General features: G+C 43.4%; 1 protein-coding gene across 1 annotated transcript in view; it reads left to right on the forward strand.

Annotated features, from left to right (window-relative positions):
• Window positions 1-23,955, forward strand: part of MTHFD1 (methylenetetrahydrofolate dehydrogenase, cyclohydrolase and formyltetrahydrofolate synthetase 1) — a 150,972-nt gene that overhangs the window by 75,687 nt on the left and 51,330 nt on the right. The window contains exons 16-18 of the mRNA XM_030214776.1: window positions 7,737-7,839; window positions 18,291-18,367; window positions 21,794-21,934. Of these exons, the coding sequence (XP_030070636.1) occupies window positions 7,737-7,839; window positions 18,291-18,367; window positions 21,794-21,934 (321 nt within the window). The remainder of the gene's footprint in view (window positions 1-7,736; window positions 7,840-18,290; window positions 18,368-21,793; window positions 21,935-23,955) is intronic.

The following is a 23,955-nucleotide window of genomic DNA, read 5'->3' on the forward strand; positions in this document are numbered from 1 at the left end:
AATCCAGGTCACAATTACCTGGCAGAAACCCAAATAATAGCAGCATTCCATGCTACAGATCCCAGGGCAAGTAGTGACTTTCCCATGTCTGTCTCAATAGCAAACTATGTACTTTACCTCCAGGAACTTGTCCAAACCTTTTTTTTTAACCCCAAATATACTAACCGCTGTTACTACATCCTCTGGCAACAAGTTCCAGAGCTTAGCTATTCGTTGAGAAGAAAAATAATTCCTCTGGTTTGTTCTAAAAGTATTTCCATATAACTTAATTGACTGTAGTCTTTGCAGTATTTGAAAGAGTAAAATATCAATTCACTTTTACCTGTTCTATACCACTCAGGGTTTTGTAAACCTCAATCATATCCCCCCTCAGCCGTCTCTCTTCCAAGCTGAAAAGTCCTAAGCTTTTTAGCCTCTCCTCATATGAGAGAAGTTCCATCCCCTCTATCATTTTGGTTCCTCTTCTTTGAACCTTTTTAATTACGGTATATCTTTTTTGAGATACGGTGAGCAGAATTGAATGCTGTACTCAAGGTGAGGTCGCACCATGGAGCGATACTGAGGCATTATAATCTTGGTCTTATTTTCCATCCCTTTCCTAATAATTCTTAACATCCTGTTTGCTTTTTGGCCGCCACTGCACACTGAGCAGAAGATTTCAGCATATTGTCTATATAGACACCTAGATCTCTTTCTTGGGTGCTGATTGCTAAGGTGGACCCTAGCGTCGGGTAACTATGATTTGGATTATTCTTTCCAGTGTGCATTATTTTCAGCGTCTGGTGCTAAGAGTTAGCACCAAATGCTGAAAATAATGCACACTGGAAAGAATATTACCCTATTGGACGTTGCTAAGAGTTAGCACCAGAGCTGCTGGTAGTGATCCAGGAGCTGAGGCTCAGGAACCCTGAGATGACATGGAGACAGTCGCAAAGAGGATCGGTCACTACAAAGCGCTTCAGTGAGGCACAAAATTCATCTTGGGGTGGAAGAAAGTGTAATGTCTTCAGGAACAGGTTCATCTCGTCTCCTGCTGGGGGCAGTGTGTCTCCATTTGGCTTTGTTTTACAGATAACTATGATAGCAATGAACCTCACTTGGGAGTCAGGGCATATTGGGTAGAACCTCAGTTTCTCAGGTTTGCTGCTGGTGCTGACCTCTGTGAAGAGATACTGCTGACAGAGGTGAACCTTTAAATGCAGGCAGCAGGTGGGGATAATGTATGCTGTGGCGAGAATGTTGAAGAAAATTCCTGAATTATAATTCTCAAGTCATGCTTGCCTCAAGCCTAATTACCTGGATGAATAAAATAAATTGCTTGAAAATCTTCTCACCCCCCCTCCCCCCATCTGTAGTCAGAAAAGCATGCTAGGACTTCAGAGACATCTAAATGCTGCTTCTTCTGATTCTGTTAATCATTTTTAGTGAGCAGCTCTGAGCACCTCAATGCTTGCAACATAACTACTACCACCTCATAGGTCTAAGAGGTTGACAATAAAAGAAACTAGAATAAATAGGAATTGCATAAAAATCAAACTTATAAATGGCAAGTGACTGACTCACCTACAAATGCGCAGTAGAGACTTCCCTCTCTGTCCCGCCCTCGCGTCAAGCTGTGATGACATCAGAGGGCGGAACAGAGAGGGAAACAGAGTTGGACTGTCAGATGCTGCCGCTGGAGCCTGGAAACGAACATCACGCGCACCAACCTCCACCCTCCCCCCCCCCCCCCCATCCCCACCGCCGCTCCCGCCCTCCTCCGTATCAGACCCCCTGCACTGACCTGACAGCGCCTCTCACCTCCGTGTGGAAGTGCTGCAGGCACCAGCAGAGCGATCTGCTGCTGCCTGCAGCGCTTTCACACGGAGGTGAGAGGCGCTGTCAGGTCAGTGCAGGGGGCCCGGCACGGAAGGGGGAGGGAGCGGCGACGAGGAGGGTAGCTGGAAATCTCGCCCGTTTTAACGGCCTTAACAGCTAGTAAAACAATAAAAGTAATTTATAGTTTCTCCATTGATGCATATTTTTGAAAAAGAAAAATTTTCAAAGAATTTCTAAAATCTTTGTAGCTATAGGAGTACAAAAGAAGGTTAGAAATCTCATTCCCTATTTTAGCTGCCTGAAAAGCAAGTAGTGACTCAGATTTTCACTCTCTTTTTCAAAGATGGAAACACAAATGGATTATTATCCTATGTTCTCCGTTGTCTAAAATGCTCTACTGAATAAAATGGAGCCTCTCCATATCTATGAAATAGAAGACAGTTTAAACAGAATCCTTGCATCCAAAGGATGCAGTAGGCGAGATGCTGTTACATTTGCCTATTGAAAAAAAATCAGTCGAACCGCTGTGTTTTGTGGTGTTTGCAGTATTTTCAATAAATATTTGGTACAACCTATGTAAGACTGCAGTAATCTAGTTGGGATAGTAACAAAGCCTGTACCAGCAATTTAAACAGTTCCGCTGCAAAAAAATAAACCTTAAAATATGCCGTAACTTTCTCAATAGGTTAAAAGATTTCTTCACCAAAGCATTAACTTGAGGTTCTAGAGACAAAGAAAGTATTATCTGTCCAAACACCTGAGATTTTGACTAATAGTGCCCTGACAATTCAGTAACGTGCTCTGATAAATGCTTTCCAATGAAAAATAATGTGCATTTTTGGTTCGTTTTGGTATCTTTCCCTGGTTTTCAGTTTTCCACAGTTTTTGTTAATAATTTAGCACACATTACAACATTTTAACGTGTAGAAATCAAACTGTGTGCAAATTTTAAAAACTTACACGCCACAAAATCTACCATTCTCGGTGGAGATGTAGGTGAAGTTACTCCTGAGTTTTCTACAAAAAAAGTTGACAATCCTGTATATTTATCAGGATAACACAATATAAAGTGCTCTGAGTACTTTAATGCTTTAAATTAAATTATTAGTCGGAGACACAGAGTTTGCATTATTTTTTTTACAAGAATCCTTTTAGTTTTTCCTCACTCTCCCTTCCTTTCTAGCTCCCCTAGGTCCTATCCAGTTCCTACTGTTTCTTGTCTAGGAGAAGAGAGGGAATGTTGCCTTTATAAGCACTCAATTTCAGCCCACCCAACCTGACCTGGCCCCTGTATTTGAGGGTACTTGTCTTGCACAAAAACTTCTAGTTCTGTCCTTGTAAAATAAGTTGTGGTTACGGTGACTTGGTATATTCAAGGATAGGTGGTAACGTTTTATTCTCCGAGGACAAGCAGGCTGCTTGTTCTCACATGTGGGTCAACGTCCGCGTCGGCCCAGGAAATGGCAAATTTTTTCAGCAAAAATAAAAGTTTTGCCAGAGTCTTCTGGAGTGCGAACAGCACGCACTGTGCATGCGCAGACAACTTCCCGCCCGTCGCGTGAGCATGCCTCTAAAGTTTTCTTTTCTCCACGTTGAGGTACGGTAGGTTTTTTTTTTCTGCGCTCCTCTCAGGCCCAGGAAAGAGTTTTCGAGTTTTTTGTTATTTTTCTTCTAATTTTTTTTTATATTATTGTCTTTTAAAAAAAAAAAAAAAAAGTTACCCGTAGTGTATTTTTAATTTTGTTCCCTTTCAAGTTTCCTTTGTTTTTTTGTTGCGGCCAGGTTATTCCCTTATTTTTTGTGCCCTTTTTCTTTTATCAGGCATGATCGCATCTTTTGATTTCGCCAAAGCCGTTTTCCCTTCCATGTCATCAAAGACACCCAGTGGCTTCAAACATTGTACTCGGTACAACCAGACCATCGCAGGTACCGATACCCATGCCTGGTGTATCCAATGCCTTGGGTCTGACCATAGCCCAGCCGCTTGTAGTCTGTGTCTTCATATGAAGAAACTGACCTAAGCGTCTCATACCTGCCCTGGCGAAAGCAGTTTTCACACCTTGGACTGTTGTTTGTTTCTTTTGATTCCAACAAGAGGGGAGTCGCCATCGGAAAACGCACAGTTTCAAATTGGCTAGCATATTGCATTTTCTTCACTTATGCCCAAGCTGGGCTGACTCTGGAGGTATGTGTTCAAAAAAAATCCGAGAACTCGAACGCCGCATGGGAGAACACAGGTATGGAAGAAAGTGGGATGTCTGCCCATGGAAATACAAGACCTGGAGAGATGCTGACCTGAACATGTATACCCTGGAGGAAAGGAGAAACAGGGGTGATATGATACAGACGTTCAAATATTTGAAAGGTATTAATCCGCAAACGAACCTTTTCCGGAGGTACGAAGGCGGTAGAATGAGAGGACATGAAATGAGATTGAAGGGGGGCAGACTCAAGAAAAATGTCAGGAAGTATTTCTTCACGGAGAGAGTGGTGGATGCTTGGAATGCCCTCCCGCGGGAGGTGGTGGAGATGAAACGGTAACGGAATTCAAACGTGTGGTATAAACATAAAGGAATCCTGTTCAGAAGGAATGGATCCTCAGGAGCTTAACCGAGATTGGATAGCAGAGCCGGTAGTGGGAGGCGGGGCTGGAGGTTGGGAGGCGGGGATAGTGCGGGGCAGACTTATACGGTCTGTGCCAGAGCCAGTGGTGGGAGGCGGGACTGGAGGTTGGGAGGCAGGGATAGTGCTGGGCAGACTTATACGGTCTGTGCCCTGAAGAGCATAGGTACAAATCAAAGTAGGGTATACACAAAAAGTAGCACACATGAGTTGTCTTGTTGGGCAGACTGGATGGACCGTGCAGGTCTTTTTCTGCCGTCAGCTACTATGTTACTATGGATCTTAAAAATACTTGCTTATTGATGAAAAAAGACAGACGTCGTAAATCAGCTGATGCGTGCGTTGGGAAACAATGTGATAATCTATGGAGTGGGTCTTTAAAAAGACCTTTATGAAAGAACTTTTTTATTCTTCACGCGGACATTTCGTTTGTTTACGCGCAAGTTCTTTCATAAAGGTCTTTTTAAAGACCCACTCCACAGATTATCACATTAAGTGTTTCCCAACGCACACATCAGCTGATTTACGATGTCTGAGATCCACTATACGGAACACGTCGAGTGAGACTCCTGATGCAGGCCTAACGGCCGAAACCCAACGGTTGTGTCGAGTCTTTTTTTCATCAATAAACAAGTATTTTAAAGATCCATCTCTCCAGGTCTTGTATTTCCGTGGTCAAACATCCCACTTTCTTCCATACCTGACTCTGGAGGGCCATGTCACTGCTCACAATGTTAGAGCCATGCTGTGTCAGTGGCTCACTTAAAGTCAGCCTCCAATGAGGAGATTTGCAAGGCTGCAACGATATCATCAGTCCACACATTCACATCTCACTACTGCCTCCAGCAGGATACCCAATGCGACAGTCAGTTTGGGCAGTCAGTAATGCAGAATCTGTTCGGGGTTTTAGAATCCAACTCCACCCTTCTAGACCCATTTTTGTTCTGTTCCAGGCTTCACTCTCAGTTAGTGGTTTATGGTTTCAGGTCAGTCTATGTTATGTCCTCGCCATTGCGAGGTCCAATTGACCAATGTTTATTGTTTTCAGTGAGCCTGGTTGCTAGGGATACCCCACATGTGAGAACAAGCAGCCTGCTTGTCCTTAGAGAATGTGAAGATACATACCTGTAGCAGGTATTCTCCGAGGACAGCAGGCTGATCTCACAAACCCGCCCGCCTCCCCTTAGGAGTTGTTGTTAGTTTGTTTATATGTTTTTTGATTTATCTGAAGAGGTACACATATGTTCGCGCGCCAGAAGACTCTGGCAAATCTTTTTTATTTTTGCTGGGAAAAATTTGCCATTTCCTGGGCCGACGCAGACGTCAACCTACTTGTGAGAACAATCAGCCTGCTGTCCTCGGAGAATACCTGCTACAGGTAAGTGTCTTCGCTTTGTGGATTGATAACTGTTTGAAAGATAAGAAATAACTCACCGTCCTAGTTTTGCTTATTGGGGCTGGGAAACAGAAGAAACCTTAGCTTGCAGTGTCTGATACATCGTATGGAAATGGCTGCAGCAAGTGTGTGATTGCAGTGCAATGGAAGCAACAAATGGAACCAACTAAACGGGAGTGGATGCTTTTGAGTAAAGGTCTTAGCTGAGGTGGAACGACTTACAGACAAGCGAAAGGGTTGTTCTCTTTGCATCAGTTCCACCATTCTGCACAGATGGGTGTTATCCTTTCCTGCCAGCAGGTGGAAATAGAGAAAACTGAATTCTACCGTTGATATCGTCACCAGTACATGCTGCGGCACTCCCTGGAACAATCCAGTATTTTCTTTACCTCAGTAGGTGGTAGGTTGTGCTGTAAGGCGCTCCTGTCCCTGGCCTAGCTCCCTGCTCCGCTTGCCACAGCCACACATAGAGGTAGAGCCTAATGGCCGCTCTCAGGTCCCAGTCTTGGAATCAAGATTGTACCTGTTGAGTGTGGAGCTTGGCTCTACAGCCCACGGTCACACATCTTGGTGCCTCCAGGTGAGGCTTTGGCTTGGTCCCACAGGACCTTGCCCGAAGGGTTTGGGGTCTCCATCCCCTCCACACCCTTTGCCCATACACCCTTTTTGGCTGGTGATTCCCCTCCCCTTCAGCCCCCAGGTTCCAAAAACCTTTTGGTTGGATTGGCCTGCTACTTCAGGTTTAAGAAATTTGTTTAAAAAAAAAAAAAAGTGGCACAGCCAGGAATATCCTTTTTACTAGTGTATAAGGGGTTTGCCTGTTTCAGCACCCTCAGGGCCGGGGAACCACACAGATGCCTGCACCCTGGGCTGGGGCAGGTCCAGGCAGGGAGGCAAGCCCACTTACCGTAGTTCTGTCCCTGTGAAATATGTGTGTGGATAAGGTGACATAGTATATTCAAGCGATAGGTGGTAATGTTTTATTGTGGATTGTTAACTGGTCAAAAGATAACTCACTGTCCCAGTTTTGCTTGTTGGGGCTAGGAAACTGAAGAGGCCTCGGCTGTCAGCGTTGAATAAAACATTTGGGATTGACTGCATCAAAGTATGTGACTTGAAGTGCAGTGGAAGCAACAAATGGAGCCAACTATACAGGAGTGGATTCTTCTAGTAAAGATCTTAGTTGAGATTAAACAATTTACAGAGAGAGTTGTTTTACTAGAAATACATATGATTGGACTAAAATAGAGGAGTGCATAGGCTGAATGGAAGGAGGGGTTTTGATGTTTCCTCTCTGTCTCAGTTGTGTTTTTTTTTTTTTAGAATCAACCTGTTGTCCGAAAAGTTCCTTCATTTGTAAAAAAAAAAAAAAAAATTAAAAATTTACGTTTAATCCTTACAGAAGTCGAGGAAAGTAAGACCCGTAGATGTCTAAAGGAACATTAAAATTGTATTTAGATTCAAACAAAAGAGTTCAAAAGGGTAAAAGGTCATGAATTTGATATACCGCCTTTCTGTGGTACAACCAAAGTGGTTTACATACCAAACATAAAACACAAACACAGGAAACGATAATCTCTGGAGCACTAAGCACCAAACATAAATACCTCCAATCAAGCGTCATGACTTTGCTGTGTTTACAGCTTTTTTTTTTTTAATACGTGTTAATGGAAATGTAACTCTCTACAGCTCTGTACTGTGGCTTAATGCAACTTTCCTATCTTAATTAAACATCTAATTTAGGAAACAGATGCTACTTGCACTGTACGTCTTCTCCTGCCATCCTTCCCCCTTTTTACCTCATGTTTCTTTGAAGTGCTGCCTACAGCCTGTAAACCTGTTTATAGCTTTTTTTTTTTTAGTTCAATTTGTTCATGTCTCTGTATGATTCTGTTTGCAGAGGTTGGGAATTGAGAAAACAGACCCTGCAGCTTTAACTGAAGAAGAGGTGAACAGGTTTGTGAGATTGGATATCAACCCAGAAACCATAACATGGCAAAGAGGTACGTGAAGAATGCACCAAGCGGTAAATGGCGAATAATGAATCAAATCTGGGAAAAGATGGTTTTTAACATGTTGGGTCACTTTTGTCCTTGTCCCTTTCATGTTCCCCAAGGTCTGACACCAGATCATATTCAGGACACTGTTGAGTCCAGTTCAACCACTGTAGTTGGTGTTCTTTACTTTAAATGCTGGTTGTGGCAATTGAATAAAACACAGATATTCTGCACTGAATATCCAGGTAGAATGGGCTGCACCATCGTTACATGGAGATCAGCAATATTTAGATTTTTATCTACAGGGAGAGGCAAAAAAAAAAAAAAAGTAATCCTCGAGTTTTTTTGCTGTTTTTCTCAGCAACCACTTGGAATTTCATTGTAAAATGTTACAGCTTTATTTGTTACTATCTATATTTATGTGCCAAGTTGAATGAGATTATCTTTAAACATGGCGGAGTTACAGACCTTTTAGTGTGACCACACAGCGATTTTCTTGAGTTCAAAAATGTTTGCACTTTAAAACTACCATTATTTGAAAAAGAAATACAAGGGTAATGATGTCACAGTGGCAGACTTTTGTAAACAATAATTTGTATTTGATAATATGATAATTTACAAATAATTTCTTTTTAAAAACATTTTAGATTGGAATGTCGAGCAAGGTATCAATAGCAGACAAAATGAGAATCCAGATACTGTGTAAACAAGTTTTAAGAGCAAAGGTGGTAGTGCCTGTGTTAAAGCTGAGGGTGGACACTTTGAGCATTCACAGTGACTGCGACATCCTAACACATTGCTAATTGTATCACTTGAACAATGTGATTTTACTGTGTTTTAGCTCAAACATTTTTATTGCACAAAAATCACTAGGTATTAATGCTAAAATGTCAGTAACATCAACATGGCTGATCTGTAAGGATATTCACTGGCTTTATCCACGTAGTGTCACTGAATATCCATGGAAAGCTTCAGTTGAGGGAATTATATGGATGATGACAGTTGCCATTATCCAAATCATTCCTTTTGAATATAAAGGCCCATTGGTTTACAAGAGTTTGTTGGGGGAAATGAGACCATGCCTTCTGGTGTTTTTTCAGTGGTATCCTAAAATTTGAATATGGAATTTCTAATATAATTTCTGCTGCCTTGGACTTGACACACCGATGGGGTTTTTTTTGGCACATAAATGTGCCATAACAAGCTCTTGTTACTCAAGAGTCCTGTCACTTTAAGACCACCTCCTTAGGGTGAGCATAGAGTAGAATTCCATATCGGAAGGGTCGGGCTGAGCAACTTCTGGTTTTACTTGCGCTGCTTCCATGTGCTTGAAGCTTGAGTGGAAGTCAGTAGTTAAACCAGGGCTGACTCAGCCTTTTGACATGTGGTAACTGTATAATCAGCTCTAAGTATCTTCACATTTTGGCATTGGGTATGGCAAAGCTAGGGAAAGCATCACATTTAATTTTACCGGCTATATGCCATACGCCAGCTTGAATATAAAGTGGCTTGCTGAGTATGATGTGTGACATTAACTCTGTGGCAGGAAAGAAAGCCTGGGTTAAGGGGGGGGGGGGGGAAGTGATGCATAAATCTTGTGGGAGAGAGGATGATACTCATCAGAAGCGTGAAATGCTTGAGCCTCCCACATACTCAGATTTGGGGCACTGTGCAGGTGGTTGTGGCTCCCCAAGAAGTGGCAGGATGTCGATGTCATTTTTCTACAACTTGATTTATTTTTGAAGGGGGTTTTTTTTTCACCTTCCCCGTTGTCCTTCCAGCTCAGTCAGAGCCAGCCTCGGATCTGGTGCCAATAGCATTCTTATAAGTACATAAGTATCGCCACACTGGGACAGACCAAAGGTCCATCAAGCCCAGCATCCTGTTTTCAACAGTGGCCAATCCAGGTCAGAAGTACCTGGCACCAGGGTGCTGCCACCTTTTTTCCCCCATTTTGATCCTCATCCCTATTCCCCAACATACTGAGCCTGGCCATTGCAGTGACAGTCCTCAGCCCCAGAGATCATACAGCAGTGTTCTTTCTGGGCCCTGAATCCAGCCACTAGGTGTCACTCTTGAGCAATGACCATGACTTCTCCATCGCCTCAGTAGGTTGTGAAATCCGCATCAGCGGCATCTCCCAACTAGCCCAGGGCACAGAAGAGCTGATTTAGTGTTCTAACTGGAGACCACCTATGTGGCTGGCTTTTGAACTTAACACAGGGAGTCCTCATGGGGTTCTGCTTTTTCCAGTTTCTGCCTTTTAGTATTTCTATACCTAATACTTAAAGAGTATGCCTATATTTTTCACTATATATCTGATTGGGCTACACTGGAAGAATTTGTCAGTTTTTGTGTTAGTCTAAATATTTAATTTGAAACAAACACCTGACAGATGCAGTATATTCCCACTGCCAGTTCTTAGCAGTCGTTGTTTTTAATGACTGAACCAGAACTTTCTTGCCTTCAAATAGTTTTGAACAGATGGCTTGCTTAGACGTTACTGTTCAATGTGGAGAATTACGTTCCAGGCCTCTGTAATGTGATTAACTGACATCAAGCGTAGGAGCAGTGAGCAGTTATCTTATAAACTCTTTCCCTAGCACAGTGTGTAGAGAGAACAATATAAAATGTACCTGTAAGGAGGGAGACTTTGTGAGAAGCTTTCTAGTAGATTTTGTGACTTTTAAATGTGTCGGCTGCTGCCCTGTACAGACAAACGACCCAGGTGCTTAATAATCTTTTGACTCTAAGATTGTTCATCACTACAAGGATATGACCCAGTCAATTATAAAATTAAGAGTAAGACAACTTTCTGACAAATCCAAAAGCTGCTCTGCTATTTCAGCAATGTTTGTATGTATTGATTAGCATTGGTTTGAGGCTTCTGCAGTGCACCTCGTGTTCAGGGAAGGCAGGGCCCATTTTCTCTGAATCTGAGCTCTCGGCTGTTTGAGCTCCAGCTGTAGATGGTGTCCGAGTTTCAGGCCTTGCGGCCTTATTGTGTTCTGACAGGAATGCCCCTTGCCCTAATGTTGTTCAGGTAGTTGGTACAAAGTGGAACATTCTTGTTGCCCTGTTGGTCACCAATTGTGAGGATGGGTCAGTATTATTATTAGTGCTTCCTGAAGACTATGATTAGGTATGCGTTTTTTTTTATTTTGGTGGATGGAAAAAAAAATCAAGAATTAATGCAAATAAGGTGATAATAATTTGAATGTACTTAGGTGCAGATGATAAAAAGCTGTTCACTGTTCTAAACAGCACCCTTAAAATAGCGCTGAAACAGCGCAGGACTTTACCACCCCTATGATCAGAGATAATAGCATGCAAATTTAAGCACGCTATTATCTCTGATGATAGGGTAAAAGTACAGGAGGATTGTGCCTGAGCATGTGCTCAGGCATAGTTCTCCTGTGCTTGTTTGACAGGTCCGGGCTGTCAAAAGCCCAGACCTGTCAAACTCAGGGACTGGAGGTCCGTGGGACCTCCAGACCCTCGTGTAACTTCAAGGCCCTGGTGGCCTAGTGCCCACCCCTCCCCAAGCCAACAACACAGGGGGCTGGAGGTCCGGCAGACCTCTAGTCCCCCCAACACTAGTTCACGAGAGGTTGGCGATCTGGTGGATCTCCAGCCCCCTTAACCACTCTCACCCCCCCCCCCCCCCCAAAAAAAAAAAAAGCCTTGATGGGCTGCAAACACTAGCCCCCTCCCCCAACCTGGTGGTCTAGCGCCCCCCCCTTCCCCGCCCCTCCCCCCCCCCCATACCTTAATGGTGGAGGAGGAGTAGTAGAACTCCTTTATATGGTAGTGAAGCCCTGCCCTGAGTATACCAGGATGCACTGGGCAGGGCTGTGCACCACCATTTTCAGGGCAGTGCTGGAAGACGAGAATGTGTACTACTCCACCACTACTAAGGTACGGGGGGCAGTGAAGGGGGCCGCTAGACCTTCAGGCTGGGGGGGGGCTTGTGTTGGTCCCTTTGTTCCAGCTTTGTCTTGCTGATATTCAGAGCTGACTGGTAATAGGTGGTAGGGTCTTGGATAACGTTTCTGCCTGCTTTCTATACAGTCCTGGCCTATCAGATAATAAAAGTGAATGTTTTGTCATTCATTTAGGGCTCGCAGTACTGATCATCTTATCTACGTTTTGGTTTTAAGTGTATTAATTTGCCTCTGCATTGCTTTCTGCCTCCCTGCTATACTGTAGGAAGAAAATCCAAATGTAACAGGTCTTAGCGCTCAAAAGACACCGCCCCCCCTGCTGGCCGTGGGGGCGGTGTTGGACTACTTCTCTCTCCCTCCTCCAGATTTCAACCCCTTCTTCCACCTCAATCTCACTGTTTTTCCTCCTTTGAAGTCCACTCTATCCGCCTTTTCTCTCCTCTGCCTCTTCGAATAGCGGTCATTTATCGTCCCCCTGATAAGTCCCTTTCATCCTTTCTCAGTGACTTTGATGCCTGGCTTGCCTTCTTCCATGATCCTTCCTCCCCCTCTCTCATCCTTGGTGACTTTAATATTCCTGCTAACGATCCTTCCAACTCTTATATTTCCAAGTTACTCGCTTTAACGTCATCCTTTAATCTCCAACTAAGCTCCACCTCCCCCACTCATCAAAATGGTCACTGTCTTGATCTCATCTTCTCCTCCAACTGTTCACCTTCTAATTTCCTTGCCTCTGATCATCCCTCCTCTGATCACCATCTTATAACTTTCACACTTAAATCTCCTCCCTCCCAGTCCCGTCCTATCCTATCTAATTTATCTAGGAATCTTCACGATATTGACCCTTCATCTCTATCCTCCCATGTTTCAAACCTCCTCTCTACTGTGGCACCATCCACGTCTGTCAACGAGGCTGTTTCTTCTTACAACAATACTCTATCCTCTGCCTTAGACACTCTTGCACCTTTGATGACCCGCCCTGTAAGGCGTACAAAACCCCAACCTTGGCTGACTTCTAATATCCGCTACCTACGTTCCTGTACCCGCTCCGCTGAACGCCTCTGGCGGAAATCTCGGGCCCTTGCTGATTTCTTACACTTTAAGTTCATGCTGACCTCCTTCCAATCTGCTCTTTTACGTGCCAAACAGGATTATTATATCCAACTGACCAACTCTCTTGGCTCTAATCCTCGACTTCTCTTCACCACATTGAACTCTCTCCTCAGACCCTTGCTGAATTCTTTCACAACAAGGTTCAAAAGATAAACCTTGCTTTCTCTACCTCACCAGCTCTCCCTCCACTAGTCCGTTCCCCTCTCTCTCCTTCCCCTCATTCCCTTTCCTCCTTTCCTGAAGTTACTATTGAGGAAACTACACTTCTCCTTTCTTCCTCAAAATGTACCACCTGTTCCTCTGATCCCATTCCCACCCACCTTCTTAATGCCATCTCTCCTGCTCTTATTCCTTTTATCTGTCACATTCTCAACCTCTCACTTTCCACTGCGACTGTCCCTGCTGCCTTTAAACATGCTGTGGTCACACCTCTCCTTAAGAAGCCTTCACTTGACCCTACTTGTCCCTCTAATTACCGACCCATCTCCCTCCTTCCTTTTCTCTCCAAATTACTTGAGCGTGCTGTTCACCGCCGCTGCCTTGATTTTCTCTCCTCACCTGCTATTCTTGACCCATTACAATCTGGTTTTCGCCCTCTCCACTCAACCGAAACTGCTCTTACTAAAGTCTCCAATGACCTATTACTGGCTAAATCCAGAGGTCAATATTCCATCCTCATTCTTCTTGATCTTTCCGCTGCTTTTGACACTGTCGATCACAGCATACTTCTCGATACCCTGTCCTCACTTGGATTCCAGGGCTCTGTCCTTTCCTGGTTCTCTTCCTACCTCTCCCTCCGCACCTTTAGTGTTCACTCTGGTGGATCCTCTTCTACTTCTATCCCTCTGCCTGTCGGCGTACCTCAGGGTTCTGTTCTTGGTCCCCTCCTCTTTTCTATCTACACTTCTTCCCTTGGTTCATTAATCTCATCCCATGGCTTTTCCTACCATCTCTATGCTGATGACTCCCAAATCTACCTTTCTACCCCTGATATCTCACCTTGCATCCAAACCAAAGTTTCAGCGTGCTTGTCTGACATTGCTGCCTGGATGTCTCAACGCCACCTGAAATTAAATATGACCAAAACCGAGCTTCTCATTTTCCCCCCCCAAACCCACCTCCCCGCTCCCCCCGTTTTCTATTTCTGTTGATGGCTCTCTCATTCTCCCTGTCTTCTCAGCTCGAAACCTTGGGGTCATCTTTGACTCTTCTCTCTCCTTCTCTGCTCATATCCAGCAGACCGCCAAGACCTGTCGTTTCTTTCTTTACAACATCCATAAAATCCGCCCCTTTCTTTCCGAGCACTCTACCAAAACCCTCATCCACACCCTTGTCACCTCTCGTTTAGACTACTGCAATCTGCTTCTTGCTGGCCTCCCACTTAGTCACCTCTCCCCTCTCCAGTCGGTTCAAAACTCTGCTGCCCGTCTCATCTTCCGCCAGGGTCGCTTTACTCATACTACCCCTCTCCTCAAGACCCTTCACTGGCTCCCTATCCGTTTTCGCATCCTGTTCAAACTTCTTCTACTAACCTATAAATGTATTCACTCTGCTGCTCCCCAGTATCTCTCCACACTCGTCCTTCCCTACACCCCTTCCCGTGCACTCCGCTCCATGGATAAATCCTTCTTATCTGTTCCCTTCTCCACTACTGCCAACTCCAGACTTCGCGCCTTCTGTCTCGCTGCACCCTACGCCTGGAATAAACTTCCTGAGCCCCTACGTCTTGCCCCATCCTTGGCCACCTTTAAATCTAGACTGAAAGCCCACCTCTTTAACATTGCTTTTGACTCGTAACCACTTGTAACCACTCGCCTCCACCTACCCTCCTCTCTTCCTTCCCGTTCACATTAATTGATTTGATTACTTTATTTATTTTTTGTCTATTAGATTGTAAGCTCTTTGAGCAGGGACTGTCTTTCTTCTATGTTTGTGCAGCGCTGCGTATGCCTTGTAGCGCTATAGAAATGCTAAATAGTAGTAGTAGTAGTAGTGATGAGCCAGCTATTAATCCTGCCAGGTAGAGGAGTCCTGGAATAAGGATGGAGTGGACTTCTCCATAGTGTGATCCAGGCGGTGGTTGTTCCCTGCCTTAATTATTATAACGTAATTCTGTCGGGCTTGCCATTTCATTTAGTGTCAGGAATACAGGTATTGTAGAATAAGTGCTGTAAGTCAAACGTTTTTTTGTTTTTTTTTTAAAGAATTTCCAAGTGGGATACTGCGGCTTTGAATTTAAGACAATTGTGTTCCCTGCCAGTTCAGGCATATTTTTCTTTTAAATTGCCTTTGTTTATTTTTAAGATTTTTTATTTATTTATTTTATTCATGACATTTATACCCCACATTAGCCTGAAATAGACTCAAGTTCAATGTGGCTTACAAACAAACAATAAAGTGAATAAAACATAATCATGTACAGAATATAACACAAATTACAGTAAGTTCAAGAAGCAAATTAATACAAGTGCAGTAAGTCACCAAGGATTTAGACTATGGTTTAGCTTCTGTTTGATGGATTTTATAAGGTTTTACCCACATGCTTGTACCTTTAAAGTATGTGGACGCTTTTAGACTTCCCCTTCATCTGAAGAGTTTCATATGAAGGATACAACAACAGACAATTACAGGTGTGAGTCCAGGGCTTTGGAATTGTCTTCCACTATCACTACGAACTGTAATATCCTAATAATATCGCTTCTTCCTCTATAACATTAGCAAAATCCGCCCTTTCCTCTCTGAGTACACCACCCGAACTCTCATCCACTCTCTCATTACCTCTCGCCTTGACTACTGCAACCTAATCCTCACTGGTCTCCCACTTAGCCACCTATCCCCCCTTCAGTCCGTTCAGAACTCTGCTGCACGTCTTATCTTCCGCCTGAACTGATACACTCACATCACCCCTCTCCTCAAGTCACTTCATTGGCTTCCGATCAGGTACCGCATTCAATTCAAGCTTCTGCTACTAACCTACAAATGTACTCGATCTGCAGCCCCTCCTTACCTCTCAACCCTCATCTCCCCTTACGTTCCTACCCGCAACCTCCGCTCTCAAGACAAATCCTTCCTTTCAGTACCCTCCACCACCGCCAACTCCAGGCTCCACCCTTTCTGCCTCGCCTCACCCCACGCGTGGAACAAACTCCCCGAGCCCATACGTCAGGCCCCCTCCCTCCCCATCTTCAAATCTCTGCTTAAAGCCCACCTCTTCAATGTCACCTTTGGCACCTCACCTCTACCCAGGAAATCTAGACTGCCCAACTTGACATTTCGTTCTTTAGATTGTAAGCTCATTTGAGCAGGGACCGTCCTTCTTTGTTTAATTTGTACAGCGCTGCGTAACCCTAGTAGCACTCTAGAAATGTTAAGTAGTAATAGTAGTAATGAGCACATCAGGATGGACATGCAAGATTTGGTTGTTCCAAAAGTATTTTAACTGATGTAATATTTGACAATTAGCATTTTTAAGATATTTCTCATGTATTTATTATTATGATCAGCCTTTGAGCTCTTTAAATTAGATCAGGGATAAGCAAATGTGGACCTCAGGCGCCACAAATAAGTCAGGTTTTCAGGATATCCACAATGAATATACAAGAGATTAACTTGAATGCACTACCTCCACTGCAGGGGCGGGCTGACAATGACCTATGCCCCCAAGCACTAAGGGTCATGGGCCCCTAACTATCTAGCAAAAATGATTAAACTAAGGGAGAGGGAATGGGACTTGATATACCGCCTTTCTGTGGTTTTTGCAACTACATTCAAAGTGGTTTACATAGTATATACAAGTACTTATTTGTACTCCTCCACTAGATGGAAGCTAGGAGAGCATGGACCCCCAGCTGCTTTGGGCCCTTGGAATGGAGGAGTAGCCTAGTGGTTAGTACAGTGGACTTTGATCCTGGGGGAACTGAGTTCAATTCCCACTGCAGCTCCTTGTGACTCTGGGCAAGTCACTTAACCCTCCATTGCCCCTGGTACAAAATAAGTACCTGAATATATGTAAACTGCTTTGAATGTAGTTGCTAAAACCTCAGAAAAGCAGTATATCAAGTCCCATTTCCCTTTCCCTATTTGAGATTCTGCATGGAATGTTGCTATTCCAGTAGCAACATTCCATGTAGAAGCCTGCCCTTGCATATCAGCAACGTACGTGCAGGACGTCAGACTCTCAGAAACAGAAGCCTGCGCGGCCGCATTGGTGATCTGCAAGGGCAGGCTTGTACATGGAATGTTGCTAGTGGAGGAGTAGCCTAGTGGTTAGTGCAGTGGACTTTGATCCTGGGGAACTGAGTTCAATTCCCACTGCAACTCCTTGTGACTCTGGGCAAGTCACTTAACCCTTCATTGCCCAGGTACAAATAAGTACTTGTATATACTATGTAAACCGCTTTGAATGTAGTTGCAAAAACCTCAGAAAGGCGGTATATCAAGTCCCCTTTCCCTTGAGCACTGTCTTGTTGTCCCAATGGGTCAGTCTGCCCCTGCTCCACTGAATGCAGATCTATTTCATACATATTCATGGTGGATATCCTGAAAACCTGATGTACTTGTGGCACTCTAAAACCAAAGTTGCCTATCTCTGAAGTAGGTTATATAAGCTTGACAGCCACCCCTTCTAGCAGTAAGGAGACCAGTGTACCAAAATGCACAAGTCTCTGCACAAATCTGCATAACTTCTGCTATTCATATGTTTCTGGTGGTGTCATGGCAGTCGCTGTAGCCCACTGCCACCACCTCAGGTTCACAAAGCAGAGCAAAGGGGTGGCTCCTCCAGTACAATATTAAATGTACCAGAAAGGAGAGAGAGCCGCACCAGCACCATGCAGTGTTTGTGAGGCCCATTCTAGTGACTACCTCATCAGAACTTAAGATGCTAATGTTTAAACCTTTTTTTCATTGCTTTCAGTTTGCAGATCTGTGGTGTGTAAGGACTAGGTTGTGAGCTCTTCCAGGCAGCTACATACTTGGCTAGGGTACTTATAATGGGGCATCTACTATAGGTGCTGCTCGTGGTGCTTATTTAAGCCTATTCTATAAAGAAAAGTAGTCACATACTTTCCTTTACAAAATATAAGTGCAAATGGCAGATAACATGAGTACATTAAGGCGAGATCACGTACAACAGCCCTAGAGCTGATGTAAATGCCTGTACCATGCTATAATTTGTGTGCACTTTTCTGCTCTGCCTGAACTCCACCCGTGCACATGCTCAACAGTGTCATTTTATAAGACGTTATATGTGTGTAAAAGTGACTACTGGTGTAAACAACTAGAATGCGGCCATTTATGTGCCTTTCTGCTTCCTAAAGCTAGGTTTACTCCTTATACACTTACACCCGTGATGTAGAGTCTCATCCTGCTCTGACCATTCTTTCTGGGATTTCTCTCTAGTGTTGGATACCAATGATCGATTCCTGAGGAAAATCACAATTGGACAGTCTCCAACTGAGAAAGGCCACTCACGATCGGTACCTACTTTCCCCCTCTTTTTCTTTCTTCCTTTAACAAAATCCAGCCATTAAAAAAAGAAAAGCTTTTTCACCTCTGCAAGGAGCTTCATTTGTGCATGTTAGGTAAAACTGATATTGTCTCGTGATTAAATAAAAGTGAACAGAGGTGTGAAGAACCAGTGCAGTTCTTGTCTTTAGTTTCATGGGGTGTTTTTTTTCCCATTTGGTCAAGATTTTCCCAGAATGGGGTTTTTCAGACTGCCAGGGGTGCAGGAGTGGCTGGTTTGGTTCACAGCTTTACAGAATGATAAAAGGATGTTAGTTTGATTTCCTGTAAATTGTAGGGCAGTGTTCTTCATTGCAAGGCCCACTATTTCTGGGATAAGCAGTATAAAATGTTTTGTATTTTTTTGGGATCTTGTCAGGTATTTGTGACCTGGATTGCCCACTGTTGGAATCAGGATGCTGGGCTTGATGGACCTTTGGTCTTTCCCAGTATGGCAATACTTATATACTAAGGGTTAGGTAGATTCTTGCTGTCGGCATATTTCTTAATGGTAGATCGATAAGTTCTGTCATGTAATCTGGTGCGAGTCTGTAGATTCTGTGAACTATTGTGCATATTTTGAATGTTTTGCGAGCTTAAATAGGAAGCCAGTGTAACTTTTTAGGAGGGGTTTTGCGCTTTCGAAGCGTGTTTTTCCGAAGATGAGTCTGGCAGACGTGTTTTGTGCTGTCTGTAGTTTTCTTATGATTTAATCTTTGCAGCCTACGTAAATACTATTACAGTAGTCTGCATGAATTAGCACCATGGTTTGAATCATGTTGCGGAATGAATCCCTGGGAAAGTAAGGTTTTATACATTTGAGCTTCCACATAGTGTGGAACATTTTCTTGATTGTGTTCTTGCTTGACTTTCTAGCGTTAGGTTGCGGTCAGTTGTTCCTAAGGTTTTCAAGTGGTCTGAGATTGGGAGGGATGAACCCTGTGCATTAATTGCCAGTGGGGGAAACATTATTGAATTGGGACGAGAGAATGAGACATTGGGTTTTATCTCTATTGAATTTTAACTTGAATGCCGACGCCCAGGATTCCATGATGTTCATGCTGTGTATTATTTCCTTGGTGATTTCTGTGGGGTTCTGTTTGAAGGGAATATAGATGGTGATGTCATCTGCGTATAGAAATGGATTGAGGCCTTGTTTGGATAGAGATTTAGCCAGTGGTGTCGTCATTAGGTTGAATAATATAGATGGGAGCGATGATCCCTGTGGTACTCCACATTTCGCTTTCCAAGGTGGAGATATATCTGAGTTTGATTTGACTTGGTATGTTCTGGATGTCAGAAATCCCTTGATCCAGGAGAGTACTTTTCCTGTAATTCCTATCTTGTCGAGGATTCTCAGTAGTATGTGGTGGTCAACCATATCGAATGCGCTTGATAGGTCAAATTGGAGTAGGAGGATGTTTTTACCCCTTGCTATTTCCTGCTTGAATCTGGTCAGGAGTGTGGTTAGTATTGTTTCTGTACTGTGCTGAGGTTTGAAGCCAGATTGGGATTCGTGCAGTATGTTGAAATCAGTGAGGTATTCTGTTAGTTGCTTGTTAATTATGCCTTCTGTCAATTTGGTTGTTAGGGGTATGGATGCTATCGGTCTATAATTCGAGGTGTCGTCTTCTTTTTTTTTTTTGTGTGTGTGTGTGTGTGTCTTTTGGGGTGGGAGTTAGTAGGATATTCCCTCTGTCCTCTGGGAATAGGCCTCTTTTGAATAGATAATTAGGGTGGTCTGTGAGTTCTGTGAAATATTGATTGGGGGGGTCTATATATAGTTGGGGCAGGTGTCTAGTGGGCGGAGGAGAATTTTCTGAGTGCATGAGCTATTATTTCGGTGCTTAGATGAGTGACTGCCTGGTATTCCCTTGGGTTCGGATCTAGTTCGTTTATGAAAGTTTCTGGATTAATATTTCCCTGATGCAGATTCTTACGTAAATTGGTAATTTTTTCTTCAAAGTATTTGGCAAGATTGTCTGCATGTGGGAGGTTTGCATTTGGTGTAGTTACCGTTTTGGTGTTAAGTAAGTTGTTTGTTAGTTTGTATAATTTCTTTGTGTCTTTGTAATCTGTGCTATTTGTTCTCTGTAGAAGTTTCTTTTGGATTGGATTCTTTTGGATAAAATTATTTGTATTTTGTTTGACTTTCTTTCCAGGCCTTTAGTGATAGATTGTTTTTGGTTTTTTTCCAGTTTTGTTCTAATTTTCTAGTTTGCGTTTTTAGAATTTTTAGTTCTTCGTTAAACTGGAGTATTTTATTGCATTTTTGTGCTGATTTTGTACGTATGGGCGCTATTTTGTTGAGGATTTTGTTGCATTGTTCATTCCAAACAGTGAAGAAGTCAGTTGAATCGGTTTTTGGTGCCCCTTTATCGTATATTTCTCGCCAAAATGTTTTGGGGTCTATTTTACCTCTTGTTTTATATAAGGCCCATTGATGCCGGGGTCTCGGTTTCTAATCATGTCCCTACCCATTGACTGGCGCTTTTGACCTCCCCTCTCCACCCGATAAGTCGCATCCACCGTTCCCTCCCTTCCGTGAGGTGTCCTGCCACGGCCAGATCTGCCTCTAGCGCCCCCCCCCCCCCCCCCAATGGCCTACCTTACAGCCATGGTGGTCCAGTGGTGAGCTGGTGTAGGATTGATTCTCCTGTGCTCCTGCCCATGCAGTCTGTACTGAAAATGGCTGCTGCAAAAAAATAAAAATAAAAAAAAATCCCTGGTGACTAGTGGTCCTTCCCACCCTCAGAGCAAAACCTCCTTGCCTCAAATAAAAAAAAATTAAAATCACTGGTATCTGGTGGCACCTTCCCCCAGCCCAACCAAACCCACCCGACATACCTAACAGGAAAGGCAAGAATGAGGCCCACTCACTCCTGCCTCTGGCATCTCTGTCTTGAAATATGGCAGTGCCTTGCTCTGCGTGGTGTATACCCTTAATAGCAGTAGGCTTTGCCCGGTTCATCCTGTTAGGTGTGTTGGGTGGGCTTAGACAGACACCAGTGATTTAATTTTTTTTTTTTTTGAGGCAAGGGGTTTGGGTATGGTGGAGGAAAGGGCTTGGGTCTGGGAAGAAGTGGGACACTAGATCAGGTAAACCCTCAAAACTGAGGGGGGCTGGACCGCTAGACCACCAGGGGGGCTGTTGTAGGCATCCGAGGTAGGATGGTTGGGTTGAGGGGGGAGAGATAGCACTGGTTAGATACCCACTCCTTTCAACGAACCCTTCTGTGCTGCACCGGACCCTGGCGTGAATTTTTTTATTTATTTATTTTTTTGCATAGTGAAGGATAGCAAATGCAGTCTGTTGTGATACGTTAGACAATTATATAACAGAGAGTCCTAATGTAAAGTTACAGTCTTGAACTGGTTTTTAACTTTTCTCTTCCCAGGCTCAGTTTGACATCTCTGTGGCTAGTGAAATCATGGCCGTTCTAGCTCTCACCAGCAGCCTGGAGGACATGAGACATCGATTGGCCAAAATGGTTGTAGCTTCCAGTAAAAAGGGAGAGCCAGTCACTACGGAAGATTTGGTAAGAGGAGACACAAATTATTGCAGGCCCTGACAGCAACAGAGCATTGTGCTTAACATGTTCATTTAGCCCCTTGAGGTAATTTGAAAAACAAACCCCTGACCCCTCCCTTAGTGTGAAAAAAGGAGTTTCCATACTTGTGCTAGTGGGCTGTAGAGGGCTATAATCGAAGCATCTGATGGTGTGTGATGAGTATAGGGGATAGATGAATGTCATTAGCGTTGTTACTGCTTTCCTTCTTGTATCACTTATCCTTTTTAGTAGTATTTATTTGCTATATTTGTACCCCACATTTTCCCACCTATTTGCAGGCTCAATGTGGCTTACATTATATTACAAAAGATATAGTTATGAACAGAATAAGAGGTTTGTTCAAATTAACATATTACTATGTAAGAAATAAGGAAGATATGTCAATAGAATAATTTACATAACACACAATAAAAAAGGAATAATAAATGACAACCAATAATGATAATATGGCTAATATAATCAATTCAGAGGGATCAGTAGGTGGTTGGTTTAGATATAGAATAATCAAGTATATTAGCCTTTTTCTCCTTTCTTTAGAAATACTGGATTTATTGCATTTGAACATACACTAGCTGAGCTGCCGTTGCTAACTAATTATCAGCTGCCCTGTTTTGTGGATATTTTCTCTAGCTCTGCTTTTTTGACTTATTTTATTGCTTGTATGTCCACAACTGTCTTTAGGCCAGTCCACTGGCTCAATAGCAAGCATTGTGCACTGCCGTGTGAATGACCCGTGGTTTTCGCTTCCTGGTCCTATCTGTCCTGGGGATGCTACAGAGGCAGAGTTCACAGCCCCTGAGGAGAAGGGAGTTCACGTCATCACACAATGGTGATACCTGGTGGCCAGACCTAGGGATTAGAGCAAAATTTAGTGGACTGAGGAAGGTTATAAAATGGGGGAGAAGGGAGGTAAGTTGCAGATAGTGGCTGATGGCCTCATAGATCCAGTGGAGACTAGTTCAGATTGAACTGGAAACTGAAGAGCAGAAGGAAATTGGGGGGGGGGGGGGGGGGATGACAAAAATTTGATTTAATATGTGACCTGCTGAGTGAAAAATCAAAAGTGATGTTACAAATAACAAAAATAAAGGCTGTAAAAGTTTGGAGGGGTAAATTTGGACAACTTTCATTTTTTTAATTCAATCACAATTTATGCAAAACATGATCAAAATTATATCTATAACTTCCTATGGATTAAAAAGATATAGATGTTTTAAGTTTGCTATTTCTTTCCAAAAAATGTACTATTGATAAACCGTTCTAATTTTTTAATGATACAATTAGTCAATACCTGAGGCTGAAATTTTGCAGGTTATGCTGTTGATACTCCTCTAGCTTATGATATAAATAAGACACGTACCCTACAGTATGTAAGGACATCCTTTGCTATGACCCAAGATTCACCTCTCTCTCTCGTTCTCTCTCTCTCTCGCTCTCATACGAGATTTGAGCAATGGCTCGGGAGGGCTTATGGAGTCTAGCATTGTAATTGAGGAGAGACTTGCTGACCTGAACATGTACACCTCGGAGGAAAGGGGAAACAGGGGTGACATGATATAGACGTTCAGATATTTGAAAGGTGTTAATCTGCAAACAAACCTTTTCCGGAGATGGGAAGGTGGTAGAACTAGAGGACATGAATTGAGGTTGAAGGGGGGGCAGATTCAGGAGTAATGTCGGGAAGTATTTTTTCACGGAAAGGGTGGTAGATACGGAATGCCCCTCCACTTGGGAGGTGGTGGAGATGAAAACGGTAATGGAATTCAAACATGCGTGGCATAAACACAAAGGAATCATGTTTAGAATGAATGGATCGACAGAATCTTAGCGGAGATTAGGTGGTGACGCCGGTCATTGGGAAGCAAAACGTGCTGGGCAGACTTCTACAGTCTATGCCCTGATCATGACTGAATGGATATGGATGGGCTGGAGTGTAAATTTTAAGGAGTTTTGATGTTAGCTTCAGAACTTAGCACAAGAACAGTACT

Source organism: Microcaecilia unicolor, chromosome 9, assembly GCF_901765095.1.
Source record: "Microcaecilia unicolor chromosome 9, aMicUni1.1, whole genome shotgun sequence".
Taxonomy (NCBI): Eukaryota; Metazoa; Chordata; class Amphibia; order Gymnophiona; family Siphonopidae; genus Microcaecilia; species Microcaecilia unicolor.